Source organism: Drechmeria coniospora, chromosome 01, assembly GCF_001625195.1.
Source record: "Drechmeria coniospora strain ARSEF 6962 chromosome 01, whole genome shotgun sequence".
NCBI lineage: Eukaryota > Fungi > Ascomycota > Sordariomycetes > Hypocreales > Ophiocordycipitaceae > Drechmeria > Drechmeria coniospora.
Window position 1 is genome coordinate 732,247 of NC_054389.1, and position 14,351 is coordinate 746,597.

Here is a 14,351-nt window from a genome sequence, read left to right on the forward strand (position 1 = left end):
ATGCGTTTAGGCGATGACCCTGTCAGATGCAACCCCGAGGACTACGTCACACCTCCCTCCAAGAACCGCAAGGACCTCGAGGTTCAGCTCGCCTTGTCCTTGATCCTCGGCGTCTCCGCCTTTGTCGCCTTTTGTGTGCGTCCACGTCCCCGTCTGCCGCGTGCATGCCGCCCATGGCTCAGGCCTGCCTCTCTCATGCTAGACCGTCGAAGCTGACCGGACAGATCCTGCGTCCCCGATGGCCCTCCCTCTACGCCGCCCGCAAGCGTCGCCTCCCCGCCAACGTCGGCCTGCCCTCGCTGCCCGACTCCTTCTTCGGATGGATCCCGAGCCTGTACAGGATCAGCGAGGACCAGGTCCTGGCCTCGGCCGGCCTTGACGCCTTCGTCGTACGTCGGCCCGACACCCCCGCTCGCCCTCGGCCGTGCTCGCGCTGACGACGGCGACAGTTCTTGACCTTTTTCCGAATGGCCGTCCGCCTCTTCGCGAGCATGGCCTTCTTCGCCATGGCCGTCCTCTGGCCCATCAACGCCCACTACCGCCACTTCCAACCGGTCCTCGGCAACGACACCACGACGGCCGCCGACGCATCCCGCCGGACCATGGCCGCCTATCCACCTCGACACGGCGACCTCCTGGATGCCGATCCCCTGAAGGGAGGCCGCGGGGACGAGAGCGGCGAAAAGAGCTTTCTGTGGGCATACGTTGTCTTCACCTACTTCTTCGTCGCCCTGACCCTCTACTCCGTCAACTGGGAGACGTTTCGCATCATCCGCTTCCGCCAGGACTACCTCGGCACCCAGTGCACCGTCACGGACCGCACCTTTCGCCTGACGGGCATCCCCCTCCACCTGCGGTCCGAGGAAAAGCTCAAGACGCTCATCGACGGGCTCGACATCGGCCTCGTCGAGTCCATCACCCTGTGCCGCAACTGGAAATCCCTCGACGACCTGATGCAGCTGCGAGACCAGATTCTTCGAAAGCTCGAGCTGTCCTGGGCCAGGTATCTGACGCGCCGCCATCCTTTGCCGACGCCCCGGATGGGTCATGGCGTGACGGGCGAGCGGCCCTACGACGACGACGACGACGACGAGCGGTCCGACGAAAACGCACGCCTCCTCGAGAGCCAGCCCCATCAGCCGCACGTCGCCGAGGGCGACCGTCCCGAGGTCAAGATCCGCTTCGGATTCTGCCGCCTCCGCAGCCGCAAGGTCGATGCCATCGACTACTACGAGGAGAAGCTCCGGCGCGTCGACCAGAGGGTGGCGGCGGCCCGCAGGAAGCAGTATCCCGCCACCGACATGGCCCTCGTCACCATGGACTCGGTCGCGTCCTGCCAGATGGTCATCCAGGCCCGCATCGACCCGAGGCCCGGCCAGCTCCTGACAAAGTCGACGCCCTCGCCCTCGGACCTCGTCTGGAAGAACACGTACGCCATGCGGGGCATCCGGAGGCTCAAGTCGTGGGCCATCACCTTGTTCATCACCATCCTGACCCTCATCTGGATCTTCCCGACGGCCTTCATCGCCTCGTGGCTGAGCATCTGCACCATCAAGCGCGTCATGCCCGCCCTGTTCCGCTGGCTCGTCGACCACCCCATCCTCAACTCGCTCTTCCAGAACGGCGGTCCCACCTTGGTCGTCTCCCTGCTCAACGTCGCCGTCCCCTACCTCTACCACTGGCTCTCCAACAACCAGGGCATGATCTCGCAGGGCGACGTCGAGCTCTCCGTCATCTCCAAGAACTTCTTCTTCACCTTCTTCAACACCTTCTTCGTCTTCGCCGTCTCCCGCACCGGCTTCGACTTCTGGAGCGTCCTCCGCGACTTTCTCAAGGACACGAGCCGCATCCCCGCCGTCATCGCCGCCGACGTGGAGAACCTCTCCATCTTCTACATCAGTCTCATCATGCTCCAGGGCATCGGCCTCATGCCCTTCCGCATCCTCGAGGTCGGCAGCCTCATCCTCGCGCCCGTGTACCGCATGGCCTCGTCGACGCCCCGCCAGTTCGCCGAGCTCCAGAGGCCGCCCGTCTTCCAGTACGGCTTCTACCTGCCGACGGCCCTCCTCGTCTTCAACCTCTGCATCATCTACAGCGTCCTCATGTGGGGCTTCGTCATCCTCGTCTTCGGAACCGTCTACTTCGCGCTCGGCTACTTCACCTTCAAGTACATGGTCCTCTACGCCATGGATCAGCCCCAGCACGCCACCGGCGGTGCGTGGCGCATAATCTGCTACCGCATCGTCATCGGCCTGCTCGTCTTCGAGGTCGTCATGGTCGGGCAGATCGCCTCGCTCGCCGCCTTTGTCCAGTCGGTGGCCATCCTCCCGCTGATCCCCTTCACTATCTGGTACAGCTACTACTTCAACCAACGCTTCGAGCCCCTGACCAAGTACATTGCCTTGCGGGCCATCAAGTCGGGCCAGGGACGCGCCGACGAGCAGGCCGTCGACGATGCCTTTGACGACGATGCTTTCGACGACGACGGGCTGGGGCCGAGGCAGTCGCAGGCGCTGATGCGGAGGAGGAGCACGTTGGACGAGCTGAAGGAGGAGGGCTTGAAGTTTGTGAACCCGAGCCTCGTCGTGCCGTACGTTGTCCGAGATGCCCCGCGTGCGAGCGTGCGTAGTGCTAACATTCCTTCGTGACGCAGCCTCCAGCAGCCGTGGATCTACAAGGAACAACCGCCGCCGCTGCCGACCGACGACACGGAAACCGACGGGGACGAATGGTCTCAGGGTCCGCCGGCCATGATACTCCCTAATGCGGACAGCTCACTTGGCATTGGCGAGAATAATGTGTGGAGGGACATGGGCCGGAATGACTGACCGATGGAGGGGATGGACGGCGTGAAATTCGTATACGTATATACCTAGCATGCAGCAGCACGCCTTTGGCGCTCGACTTCGTTTGGCACTATAGAGATTTGGCAGCAGCAGAATGACCGGAGAAGACGGCATTTTCCTAAGGGGAACCCCCCAACGACCTTGGTCAGACCTCGAAACGACACGTAGCCGCTTGCACCCGATGCCTGAGGCAAGTCCCAGCTGGGCATGTGCTCAGGTTCGGGCATCTGTTTCCATTTTCTTTTCGTCCTTTAAACTTTGCTGCTCCCCATTCATCTCCCATCCTGGTCTTGACAACTCCACCTACGGTGAACACGACGTCTCCTACACATGCATACTGCCGGTGTTGCACGCCATCACCTCCGTCATTGGAGGCTGCCGTTTGACGGCTCCACGAATTGCAACAAGAGGCCTCGAGAGGTGGGATCGGGGTGGAGAAGATACTTCCATAGCCACTGCTTTCGCGACGGAAACGGGATGAGAGTGAGGGATGGCATGTGCCGACTTGGTGGAGGATGTGAGCGGAATCGTGAGGCCACAGGCAACTTGGCTGGGCCAGGAAAAGCGGACATGGAGAAGGAAGGTTTCTTGCGCACTGTAGTGGATACCAGGACGAATGGTCATAAACTTGATAACTCGAACATTGGAGGTGCTGATGATATGGATCCCTCTGCGAATGATGCCGAATATGGCTGGGCCGTGCATCGGCGAGAGTCCGCCGGTGTGTCGCGGGGCCTCTCCGATGCCCCACCCAGCGCCGGGTGGAGACGCCGAACGATGCCGAGCCGCGGATTCCATCAGCATGGTTGACTCTCGAGTGCGGTGCGGCATGTCTAAAATTTTCTTTCAATATATTTCTCCGTATATTTCTCAGTCTCGGATCAATATGTATGGAGCATCGTGACGGAGTACGCTCTCGTTGTGTAGCCCAGCGATTTTCCGTCACAACTGCGCTGACCCCGACATCACGGCGACCATCACGGCGACCATCACAGATGATGGATTGAGATGAAAAAAGGTCGGTTCGGGAATATCGCAACGCAGTCAGCTATTCCCGGGCGAGTCGTGGATACGGGGCTTGCTGCACGGCCGTTGACTGGTTTTGCAGGAGGACAGGCGGAGTCTTGGCCGATTCATGTCCGGGAACACGGAGCTGTGGGATCCACTATTCTTGATGCCGTGCGGTGCTGTGCAGAGACCATCATTGCCCTGATCAATGTTCCAGGTGGGCCGGAAAGTGCTCCAAAGGCCGTATCGGCGAGGCGTTTGGCTGCTAATAGTGACTCAGAGTGAATATAAAAGGCAAGTGGCCCCTCGTCGTCCGAAGCGGCGTCTTCTGACCTCCCTCTTCATGATGATCTCGGTGCCAGTACGCCATGGATCAATCAAGTCCAGAGCATGATGCCAGTCCGGGCACGCAGTTTGTCCCCGTTGCACCAAAAGAACATGTCGGTTCCCTTCAGACACGTCCATCATCTTCATCGTCACACACCCAAGTGTCGCACCCACGCTCGCACGGCCAAGGGCACAGGCATCATGGCTGCCACAAGGAGTCACTCGACCCGAAGCTCGACATCAACCTCCCCTACCGCACCCTCATCCGCAACGCGCAGCTTTCCGAGTACAGCGTCGAGATCCCATCCGGCACCTTGCCTGCTTCGGCCTCGCATCCGCAGTACCAACTCGTCACATTCACGCCCAAGGACGCCGGAAACCCCAAGAACTGGTCCAAGGCGTACAAGTGGTACTGCACAATGGTGGTGGCGCTGACGTGCTTCGTCGTTGCGTTTGCGTCCGCCGTCGTCACGGCCAACATACCGGGTGTGGCGGAGGAGTTTGGCGTCAGCGAGGAGGTGGCCTTGTTGAGCATCTCGCTCTTTGTCGTCGGCTTTGGCGTCGGACCCATGGTGTTTGCACCATTGTCGGAGATATACGGCCGGAGAGTCATATAGTAAGTCGTGCAGAGCGACCGGGGTGAGAGAGATGGACGAGGTTTGTTAACGGCGGTCCCAGCGGCTCGACGTTGCTGATTGCCGTCATCTTCATCATCCCCTGCGCCGTGGCCGAGAACATGACGACGCTTCTCGTCTGCCGAGCCATCGACGGCATCGCATTTTCAGCTCCCATGACCCTCGTGGGAGGCACACTCGCCGATCTTTGGAGGAACGAGGAGCGCGGCGTGCCCATGGCCGCCTTCTCTGCCGCGCCGTTTATCGGTCCTGCAAGTGAGTCGAGCCGGCCCAAGCGGAGCGCGAAGGCATGCGGCTGACAGAGAAGCATATCAGTTGGTCCCCTCGTCGGTGGTTACCTGTCGGACGCAACCGGCTGGCGCTGGCTCTACTGGATCCAGCTCATCCTCGCCACCATCGTCTGGGTTCTCATCACCTTCACCGTGCCCGAGACGTACGCACCCACCATCCTCGCGCGCCGGGCGGCCAAGATGCGCGCCTCGACGGGGGATGAGAGGCACGTGACGGAGCAGGAGCTCGACATGCGCCCGCTGTCGGAGAGGCTGACCATTTTCCTCGTCCGTCCGTTCCAGCTGCTGTTCGGGGAGCTCATCGTCTTCCTCATCTCCATCTACATGAGCGTGCTCTACGGCCTGCTCTACATGTTCTTCATCGCGTTCCCCATCGTCTACCAGAAAGGCAAGGGGTACTCGGCCGGCCAGACGGGCTTGATGTTCATCCCCGTGGCCGTCGGCGTCATCTGCTCGGCCCTCTGCTCGCCTCTCGTGAACAAGCACTACGTGACGCTGGTGCGTCGGCACGACGGGCGGCCACCGGCCGAGGTGCGGCTCATTCCGATGATGGCCTCGTGCTGGTTCATCCCCGTCGGCCTCTTCATCTTCGCCTGGACGTCGTACCCGGAGCTGTCGTGGGCCGGCCCGGCCATCGGCGGCTTCCCCGTGGGCTTCGGCTTCATCTTCCTCTACAACTCGGCCAACAACTACCTCGTGGACTCGTACCAACACCAGGCGGCCTCGGCGCTCGCCGCCAAGACCTTTATCCGGTCGTTCTGGGGCGCCGCCGTCGTGCTCTTCACCGAGCAAATGTACGACGGTCTGGGGGACCAATGGGCGTCGACGCTGCTGGCGTTGGTCAGCCTCGCGTGCTGCGCGATTCCTTTCCTGTTCTGGACGTTTGGCGCGAGGATCCGGAGGCGGAGCAAGCACGCGTACGGCGGCGAGTCCGACTCCGAGCCCGCGTCGGGTTCGGACGTGGAGATGGCCAAGGCGAAGGGGGGTGCCGAGGGGGGTGCCGAGGGCGGCGGCGTCCCGCGTGACGAGGACGGCGATGACGACTTGAGACGGGCGCGGAGCTATGTGAGCAACCCGTGACGTGGAGGAGGGTGGAGGATGCAGGCCGGCCAGATGAAGGGGGGCGGACGACGGTGCCGCTTTGTTTCATTCATGATTACGTGGCGAACCATGCGCGCCTTCGGAACGCGACGGAGGGACTAGCAGCGATCGATGGCAAGAATTGATTGGCAGAATTTAGACGTTACGAACCGGAAGGGAGTCCCGTCTCTTGATGGCCGGATTCTTGGTCAAGGAGTTCTTGCAGCCTCGACCGGCGGCGAACTCGTCCAAGTTGCGCAGCGTGCAGTCGGCAATCTCCATGAGGGCCTCCTCGGTGAGGAAGGCCTGGTGACCGCAGACGAGGACGTTGTGAAAGGTGGTGAGGCGCATGAGCAGATCGTCCTGGATGACCTCGGCCGAGTGATCGTTGTAGAAGAGCTCGCTCTCGCCCTCGTAGACGTCGAGGGCGACGCCGCCGAGGTGATTCGCCTTGAGGGCGCGGATGACGGCCCTCGTGTCGAGGAGGCCGCCGCGGGAGGTGTTGACGAGCATGGCGCGAGGCTTCATCTTGGCGATGGTGTCGGCGTTGATGATGTGCTTGGTCGAGTCCATGAGCGGGCAGTGGAGGCTGACGACGTCGCACTCGGCGAGGAGCTCGTCGAGCGTCCGGTACTCGCCCACGTCGGCAAAGGCGGGCGAGGGAAAGGGATCGTAGGCGACGACGCGGCAGCCGAAGCCCTTCATGATGCGGCCGGTGGCGACGCCGATCCTGCCGGTGCCGACGATGCCGACCGTCTTGCCGTGGAGGGTGCGCCCGATGAGGCCGTCGAGGGCGAAGTTGCCCTCGCGGACGCGGTTGTAGGCGCGGTGCGTGTTGCGGTTGAGCGTCTGGATGAGGGCGACGGCGAACTCGGCGACGGCCTCGGGCGAGTAGGAGGGCACGTTGGCGACGAGCAGGCCGCAGGCGTCGGCGGCGTCGAGGTCGACGTTGTTGAAGCCGGCGCAGCGCAGGAGGATGGCCTTGACGGCGAGCTTGGCGAGGGCCTCGACGACGGGTCGGTCGACGGCGTCGTTGACGAAGACGCAGACGGCGTCGGAGCCGCCGGCGAGGAAGACGGTGTCCTGGCTCAGGGCAAAGTCGTGGTAGACGATTTCAAGGCTCGACTGAGGTCTCGAGGCCTTGGCGTCGTCAAAGTACTTTTTGTCGTACGGCTTGGCGCTGAAGACGGCGAGCTTCATCGTGGCGAGAGGGAGAGGGATGGGGCAAGGTTGGGGAGCAGCCCTGGATGGGAGCCGAAGGTGTCGGTACGGCGAGGTGGCAGGATGCTCGTCGATGCGGCACAAATGCTGTGAGCGTTCCGGGAGGAGAGAGGAGAGGAGGGGTAGGGACGAGGTTGATTGTTGAAGCGGGGTTGGGCTTCGCCATGACGGATACTTGCATGTGCACCGTTGACACGGAGCACCACTCCGCACTTGCACCTCTACCGAAGTGCATATAGAGCGTGTGCTCTGCGGAAACCTTTTCCAAATACTGCACGGGCTAGGTGCACATGGATGTCGGCGACTCGGTGTGCAGTAGGTGTAGATGCAGATGAAGCAATGCTCTACAAGTACAGTGTCGTGAACGTTGCCGTTGCTGGGTTCCGTACTGGCATATACTCGTTATAGTACACCCAATCAGCACTGGTGGGCACAAGCATACCTGCTCGCTTACAAGCATACGCGTCTTGGACCAAGTACTGTGCAGCACAGTATGCGGCAGACGAGTCTACAGCAAGTACAGTATGATTACGGGCAATACGTACAGTACAGGACAAGCCCCCGCAAGCCGCATCCGTACTGGAAAAGTCTGTGCAGAGTACTCTCCGTACAGAGTACTCCGTGCAGCAAGTACCCCGTACACTGTACAGGTATGTCGCCGACTCTCCATACAGAGTACTCCCCACAGTGCTCCGTACGGTAGATCTCGCTCCCCCACTCAACTCGTGCACCGTACAGGTATGTCGCCGACGACTTCTACAGCAAAGCCAGTCATCCCTGGATGGTTCATCGCGAGCTACTACGAATGATCTTGGCGAAGCTACAAGCAAGCACATGCGGTGCAAGAGCACGTACGAGTACTGTACCGTACTTGGAGCCTTTTTGGAATCCGATTATACATGGCCACCCCTTGGTGGTTCGCTACTCATACGGTCATAGCCGAGAACCAAGGCCAAGCACACGGAGTTGGCCATTTTCATTACAAATCGCCCGAGTATGAAGGATTGCGGCCTGAGAAGATATTCTGATACGAGTGCGGAATGCGGAGTACGTCGTATTACTTACTTGCAGCACTCGGTACTTGTACAGCACGTAACCGTAAACTACAGTAGACCTATTTGCGCTTGCATGCACGGGTGTACTGTGCTGCACTGCTTGTGCCCTCTGCCTCCCCAGCTCCAAGTGGCGACAGGTACAGGTGCCGATGGAAGAAGCGAACAAGTACTCCGTACACGAGCGAGGAATGAAATTACACCCAAGGACACCTACATCACCGTCTCTTGAATAGCGACTAGATACTACTGTACTCGCAATACATGGACTTGTAAAGTAGAACCACAGAGTACTTGTTGCAGAACTAACTACAGAGTGCTTGTTGTAGAACCACTTGCACATGGTGGCGCCGGTGTGCTGTTGATGCTTGCTTACGTGCACTCCGCTGTAGCAAGTACATCGACGAGCACTGTGCAAGTACAGTATGAGCAAGCATGTTCCGGTGCACACCCGGTCTAGTGCACACCGAACCGTGGTTGCGTTCCCGCTATTGATGTACTTTTACTCGTGATACTGGTATACTTGCAGCTAGATGTACTTGCAGCTAAATGTACCTGCAGCTAGATGTACTTGCAGCTAGATGTACTTGCAGCTAGATGTACTTGCAGCTAGATGTACTTGCAGCTAGATGTACTTGCAGCTAGATGTACTTGCAGCTAGACGTACTTGCAGCTAGATGTTCTTGCAGCTAAATGTACTTGCAGCTAGATGTTCTTGCAGCTAAATGTACTTGCAGCTAGATGTACTTGCAGTTAAATGTACTTGCAGCTAGATGTACTTGCAGCCAGATGTACTTGCAGCTAAATGTACTTGCACCTAGATGTACTTGCACCTAGATGTACTACTTGCACCTGCTGTACTTGCACCTAGATGTACAGTACTTGCACTTGCTGTACTTGCACCTGCTGTACTTGAACACCTTCACTGCCCAGTGCTTGCGCCTGAACAGTCAGTGCACCTACTTTGGGCACTGAGTTGTACGCATAGTTGCGCTGCCTAGCTGTACGGTGTGCCTGTGGCAGTTCTTCGTCCGCCTGTGCGTGTTACTGGCACTCGTCCCAGTCACCGCTCGGCTGCGCAGAGGGCATCTCGAATATCCTTCCGTCCCGCTTTGAATCCTTCCGCGACAGGCATTCGCACTCCTATTCAGAATGAAATTGCATTCCGAGCACGAACAATGCGAGCAGCGACACGGTACAAGTGCTCTACAGTGCAGGTGCGCACTTGCCGTACAGTATACCTAGGTTCTGCATGTGGCGCCATGTGCAAGTGGTTCTACTTACAACAAGCACTTGCAACCACTGTCTACGTACATGCACCATTATAGTCTGTACTTGTGCGCACCATCGGATCTTGTCAGTAATCAAGTATGTGGGAATGGTCATGCCGATGCCGCCTTTGGTACGAGCCGTTCTCGTATCTATCAACTATTATTAGGTAGCCTGTCGCAAGATTGTAAATATTAATGGTAGCCGAGTACTTACTTATACTCAAGATGCCGTCCTTTGGCCTTGCTTCGTCCCTCCCCTATCGTGCCATCTTCTCTTGTCTGGCCCTCTCCTCGTTCTCGCCTCGGCAGCGGGTGCTGGTACCGTCAGGATGCATCTTGCCTATTGCTCGTGCTTTCTGCTGCCTCTCGTCGGCGCGCAGAACCTAACCGAGCCGGGCCCACGCGTCGGTGGTCAACCGACAGCTGAGGGTCGGCTGGCCATCACGGCGAGCTCCGAGGAATCGAACACCGTGGTCGGCGAGCACCTGTTCACCATCGGCCTCTACTCTGATTCGACCGTCAAGGTGGACAAGATCGTCGTCGAATCCTCGGATTTGGAAGCCTTCAACTTGTCCGTCGTCAGCCTCGCGGGATGCAACCAAACCCGCACGGCGTCGACGCAGATCTCGTGCGACCTCGACGGCCTGCCGGCAGGCAAGACTCGCACGAGGAGCACCGTCGTTGTCAGGGAAAAGGAACGTCCGAACGGTGACCTCTGCCTCATTCCCATCAACGCAACCTCGTACATCAGGGACGCCGGCACGAAGCAGCTCCAAAGGTGGCGACGTGTGAGAACCGTGCTGAACTGGTGCGAGCTGACGTACGAGCAAGCGGATGCCTACAGCAGATTCACCCGGCCCTCCGCTCTGGTCGTCGCCGCTCTCCCCTCCGCCGAGGACGAGCAGAGGCGTCTCAAGCAACGGTCCAAGTGGGCCGACTTCACGCCCACCGGGCTCTACCTCAATCCGCGAAGACGTCTCAACGTCACCTTGTCCGGCTTCAAGGGGGTCGGTGAGCGCCCGATGCTGGTCGTCGGAACACCGCTCTTGATCAACCCGCGCATCAAGAAGTTTGTCATGCGGAGTAATCTGAAGCAGTACGAGCTGGAGGAAGGGGACAACATTGTCTCCAACGACCACGGTGGAATCATTTACTTTCGGCACACCTATCGTGCCGGAACCGAACCCCCGGCCCCCGTCACCGTTCGCGTGAACAACGATGCCGCTCAGCCATTCCCGCTCTTCCGAGAGGGCATCACGACCAACGAAGAATGGATCGACATGCTGCGGTCGACGACCGTTCCCTTCGCCGAGTACTACGGCGAACGAGTCATCATCACCGGGCTGGCCGACGCGACCCTCGACGCCGCGCTCGGCGGCGGCGACCAGCAGGAACTTCTCGCCATGTACAAGAACATCATCGCAGCCCAGGACGCCATCAGCGGTCTCAACGCTACCGCCAAGCACCCGGCCGACCGACCCAGCCCCTTGCGTCCCATGGTCGTGCACGGGATGCACTCCGGCGTCTTGGCAGCCTCGACGAACTATTGCATCATAGTGGGACGAGGAGCCGTCGGCGACATTTGGGTCCTACCAGAGCTGGCCGCCTCGTGGAAGATATGGCATGAGCTGGGCCACCAGCGCCAGCATGTCACCACCTGGAGCTGGCAGGCCATGACCGAGGTGACCACCAACATCTACGCGCTGGCGGCCGGTCGAGAGTGTCGCCGCATCCGACGTCCGAAGGGCGATTACGAGCACGGCACCGTCAACGAATGGATCAAGGCCCGGGCCTATCTCGCCCTGGGAGGGAAAAAGAACTTTGACACGGCCGACGTCTTCACCAAGCTCATCATGTTTGAGCAGCTCCGCGTCGTCTTTGGCCACGAATTTTACCCCGAGCTGCACAGGCGCTCCCGCGCAGCCGAGGCCGTGGCCACCGATGCCGACAGGAAGCATTTCTTCATGACGCAAGCGTCGGATATTGCAAAGGAGAACCTCGTCGACTACTTTGTCAAGTGGGGTCTCAGGCCGGAGGAGCGCACCAAGGTTGTCATGGGCCAGCATGCGAAACCGAAAGTCGACTATACGAATCGGGCCGTCTACGTCGATGAAAAGTAGTGGCAGCAAGAGTCGAGGAGGACGGGTAGACGTTGCGATGCCGGCCATGTAAACCCTACGGTACCCTCCAGGCATGATTCTGGTCGAGCCGTGGCCGGGGCATCGCGAAGGAAAGCAATTCGATAGCCCTAGCGCGAGTACGCCCCGCGGATGCTGTAATCTTTCTTCGGCCCGTTGACGGTATACTCGATGCTCCAGTCCCTCAGGTTCACGGCGTCAAAGGCAAACCTGTACTTGACGTCGTAGTAGTCGTCGACGCACAGATGCCCCGCCTTGGCCCTCCAGCTCTCATCGCCCCGAGCCGTCGGCTGCTCAAACTCGATCTCGTGGAAGAGGTAGTCGGCGCGCTTGTCGTCGTCTGGCTTTGTGAACCACACGCTGAGCAGGTCCTTGCGCTCGTCGTACCGCCACACATAACGCCTCGTCGCGGGGAAACGGAAGCCCGAGTCGGTCGTGAACTCGCCCGCCTCGACGTAGAGGTATTCCAAGCCGTCGTCGTCGTCGTCGTCGTCGTCGTCGTCGCCGCCGCCGCCGGCCGACGTGCCGTCGGTGCTCTTCTCGCGAAGAAGAAACTGTGCCGTGCCGCCAAAGGAGCCGCTGGGGTGCGAGGGCAGCCTGCTCGTGATTTGCCGATGCAGCTTCCAGGTGCCGAGCAGGCTGCGGAAGACGGCGCGGGAGATGAACGTCGGCGTCCCGAGGCCGGCTGCCGTCACGTCGAGCGTGTCCTGGACGGAGAGGGCGGCACTTTCCCTTGCCGCGTCGTCGTCCGTCGGGGAGGTGAACCTCGACGGCGTCAGCGTATCCAGCACCTCGTCGTTTTGCGTGAGGCGTGGAAGCTCCGGATGAGAGGGCCGTGACGCTCGTTCCATCGACAGGGCCTCGGCAAACTCTTGCATGAGCCATTGGTAATCACCCATGGGGAACTGCGAGAGTTGAACGTCGTTGCGCAGGGAGAGCGTGCGTTGGATGGAGTCGTCGGCGGCCAGTCTCCGCGACAGGGGTGCCGCGAGCGCCGCTCGGCCGGACCAGAACTCGGCGAGGAAGCGGGCCTGCATCTGCATGATGCCCCAGTATGGAGAGCGGTAGAAGCCGACGAAGCCGAGGTTGGGCACCTCGGGATGGTGAGTGCCGTGAAAGGCGAGGGCCAGAGGCTGCTTCGTGTGCCGCGGCGAGTGCTGCAGCCTCTCGAGAGTGTCCCGGGGTAGAAAATCCAGCGAGGGGGAAGGGTCGAAGCCCGTGGCCACGACGACGGCGGCGACATCATCCACCTGGCCGGCGCCGTCGGAGAGGACTGCCGTGGTGCCGACGAGCGACTCGACCTTGCCCTTGGACAAGGTGATGAGCCCGGACCGTACGAAGTCGCAGTACCAGTCGCTCACCGCCAAGTACGGAGGCGCCGTCCTGTCGTCGCCGTCGACCCGCAGCAGGGGCGAGAACTGCGATTGGTTCGTGCCGAGGACATTTTCGTACACGCCGTGAACGACGCTCGCGACGTCCTGGGCGACGTGCCCTTGGGTGTTGACCAGCGGCTGGGGTCGGCTGTTGGAATTGTACGAGGCAAAGTCGATGGGGAGAAAGGGCGGAGCCGCCAGCTTGGGCTGGTGCCGGCGTCAGATGCCTTTGACGACCAACGGAGAGGAGCGGCCGAGACGTACCTCGGGCGTCGTGAAGTGGGGGAACACCCAGACGGGTCGCTGCAAGACGTGATGAACCGTATACCGGTCGACGTGAGGAATGTCCGCCTCGCCGGGCGCATGCGCGGCCGACGACAGGTGCGAGGCGATCGTCGCGGCAATCTCGACGCCGGACATTTGGCCACCGACGACAAGAATTTTGCCCTTTCCTGTCGCCTTCACCAAGAGGTCCTTCAAGTCGCGATAGCGGCTGCTGTGGATGACGGGGATCAAGCTCGGCCGGGCGAGACACTCTGGAATCATGGGCTTGCCGAAATGGCCCGAGGCGACGAGCAGATAGTCAAACCTCTCCGTCTTTTCCCCCTCCTCCGTCCGGAGCCGCACGTGCCAACCTGGATTTCCTTCCATGGCGATGGCGGGCTCGGCGCCGACGACGCGGGTGCGAAGCTGAAGGTCAAAACCAGCCTGTCCGGTGAGATGGCGGTTCATGTACCGCTCCAGGTACTTTCCGATCATCCAGGCGCGAGGGAGCTGCGGAGCATCCCGTTCCCAGGCGAGGTCGCTAAAGTGCATCGTGTGCCTGCTCTGGTTGGTGATCATGAGAGGGTGAATCAAGCGGCCGTTGTCCGTCTTGGACACGGGCCACAGGCCACCGATGGCGGCCTGAGAGTCGAAGACGCTGACTTTGAAGGCGTCCTTGGGAGCATTGTGAAGGAGGGTTTTGGCGGCCACGAGTCCAGAAGGACCGGCGCCTGTTGGTCATCGGATCAGCACGCGGGCTTGTGCCTTTCGAAGCAAATCGGGCAAACGGTGTGGGTGCGGCGAAGTTGGTTGCTGCTCACCGACGATGCACACAGTCTTGGTCAT

At 60.4% G+C, this 14,351-nt stretch overlaps 5 protein-coding genes across 5 annotated transcripts; 4 read left to right on the top strand and 1 right to left on the bottom strand.

Moving 5' to 3' along the window:
* DCS_00185 (DUF221 domain protein) lies at positions 1 to 2,828 on the top strand (the record flags this gene model as incomplete). The annotated part of the gene is made up of 4 exons (XM_040797527.1): positions 1 to 135; positions 225 to 389; positions 450 to 2,590; positions 2,654 to 2,828. 4 exons carry the CDS (start codon positions 1 to 3, stop codon positions 2,826 to 2,828), a joined length of 2,616 nt encoding a protein of 871 aa, XP_040658410.1.
* Positions 2,829 to 4,222: 1,394 nt separating this feature from the next.
* Positions 4,223 to 6,186, top strand: DCS_00186 (multidrug resistant protein; the record flags this gene model as incomplete). Its single annotated transcript, XM_040797528.1, has 3 exons — positions 4,223 to 4,797; positions 4,860 to 5,071; positions 5,132 to 6,186. 3 exons carry the CDS (start codon positions 4,223 to 4,225, stop codon positions 6,184 to 6,186), a joined length of 1,842 nt encoding a protein of 613 aa, XP_040658411.1.
* Positions 6,187 to 6,318: 132 nt separating this feature from the next.
* DCS_00187 (uncharacterized protein) lies at positions 6,319 to 7,500 on the top strand (the record flags this gene model as incomplete). The annotated part of the gene is made up of 1 exon (XM_040797529.1): positions 6,319 to 7,500. One exon carries the CDS (start codon positions 6,319 to 6,321, stop codon positions 7,498 to 7,500), a length of 1,182 nt encoding a protein of 393 aa, XP_040658412.1.
* A 2,559-nt stretch (positions 7,501 to 10,059) lies between these two features.
* On the top strand, positions 10,060 to 11,850 carry DCS_00188 (uncharacterized protein; the record flags this gene model as incomplete). Its single annotated transcript, XM_040797530.1, has 1 exon — positions 10,060 to 11,850. The coding sequence occupies one exon, from the start codon at positions 10,060 to 10,062 to the stop codon at positions 11,848 to 11,850; it is 1,791 nt and encodes a 596-aa protein (XP_040658413.1).
* A 128-nt stretch (positions 11,851 to 11,978) lies between these two features.
* Positions 11,979 to 14,351, bottom strand: DCS_00189 (pyridine nucleotide-disulfide oxidoreductase; the record flags this gene model as incomplete). Its single annotated transcript, XM_040797531.1, has 3 exons — positions 11,979 to 13,448; positions 13,506 to 14,236; positions 14,327 to 14,351. The coding sequence occupies 3 exons, from the start codon at positions 14,349 to 14,351 to the stop codon at positions 11,979 to 11,981; spliced, it is 2,226 nt and encodes a 741-aa protein (XP_040658414.1).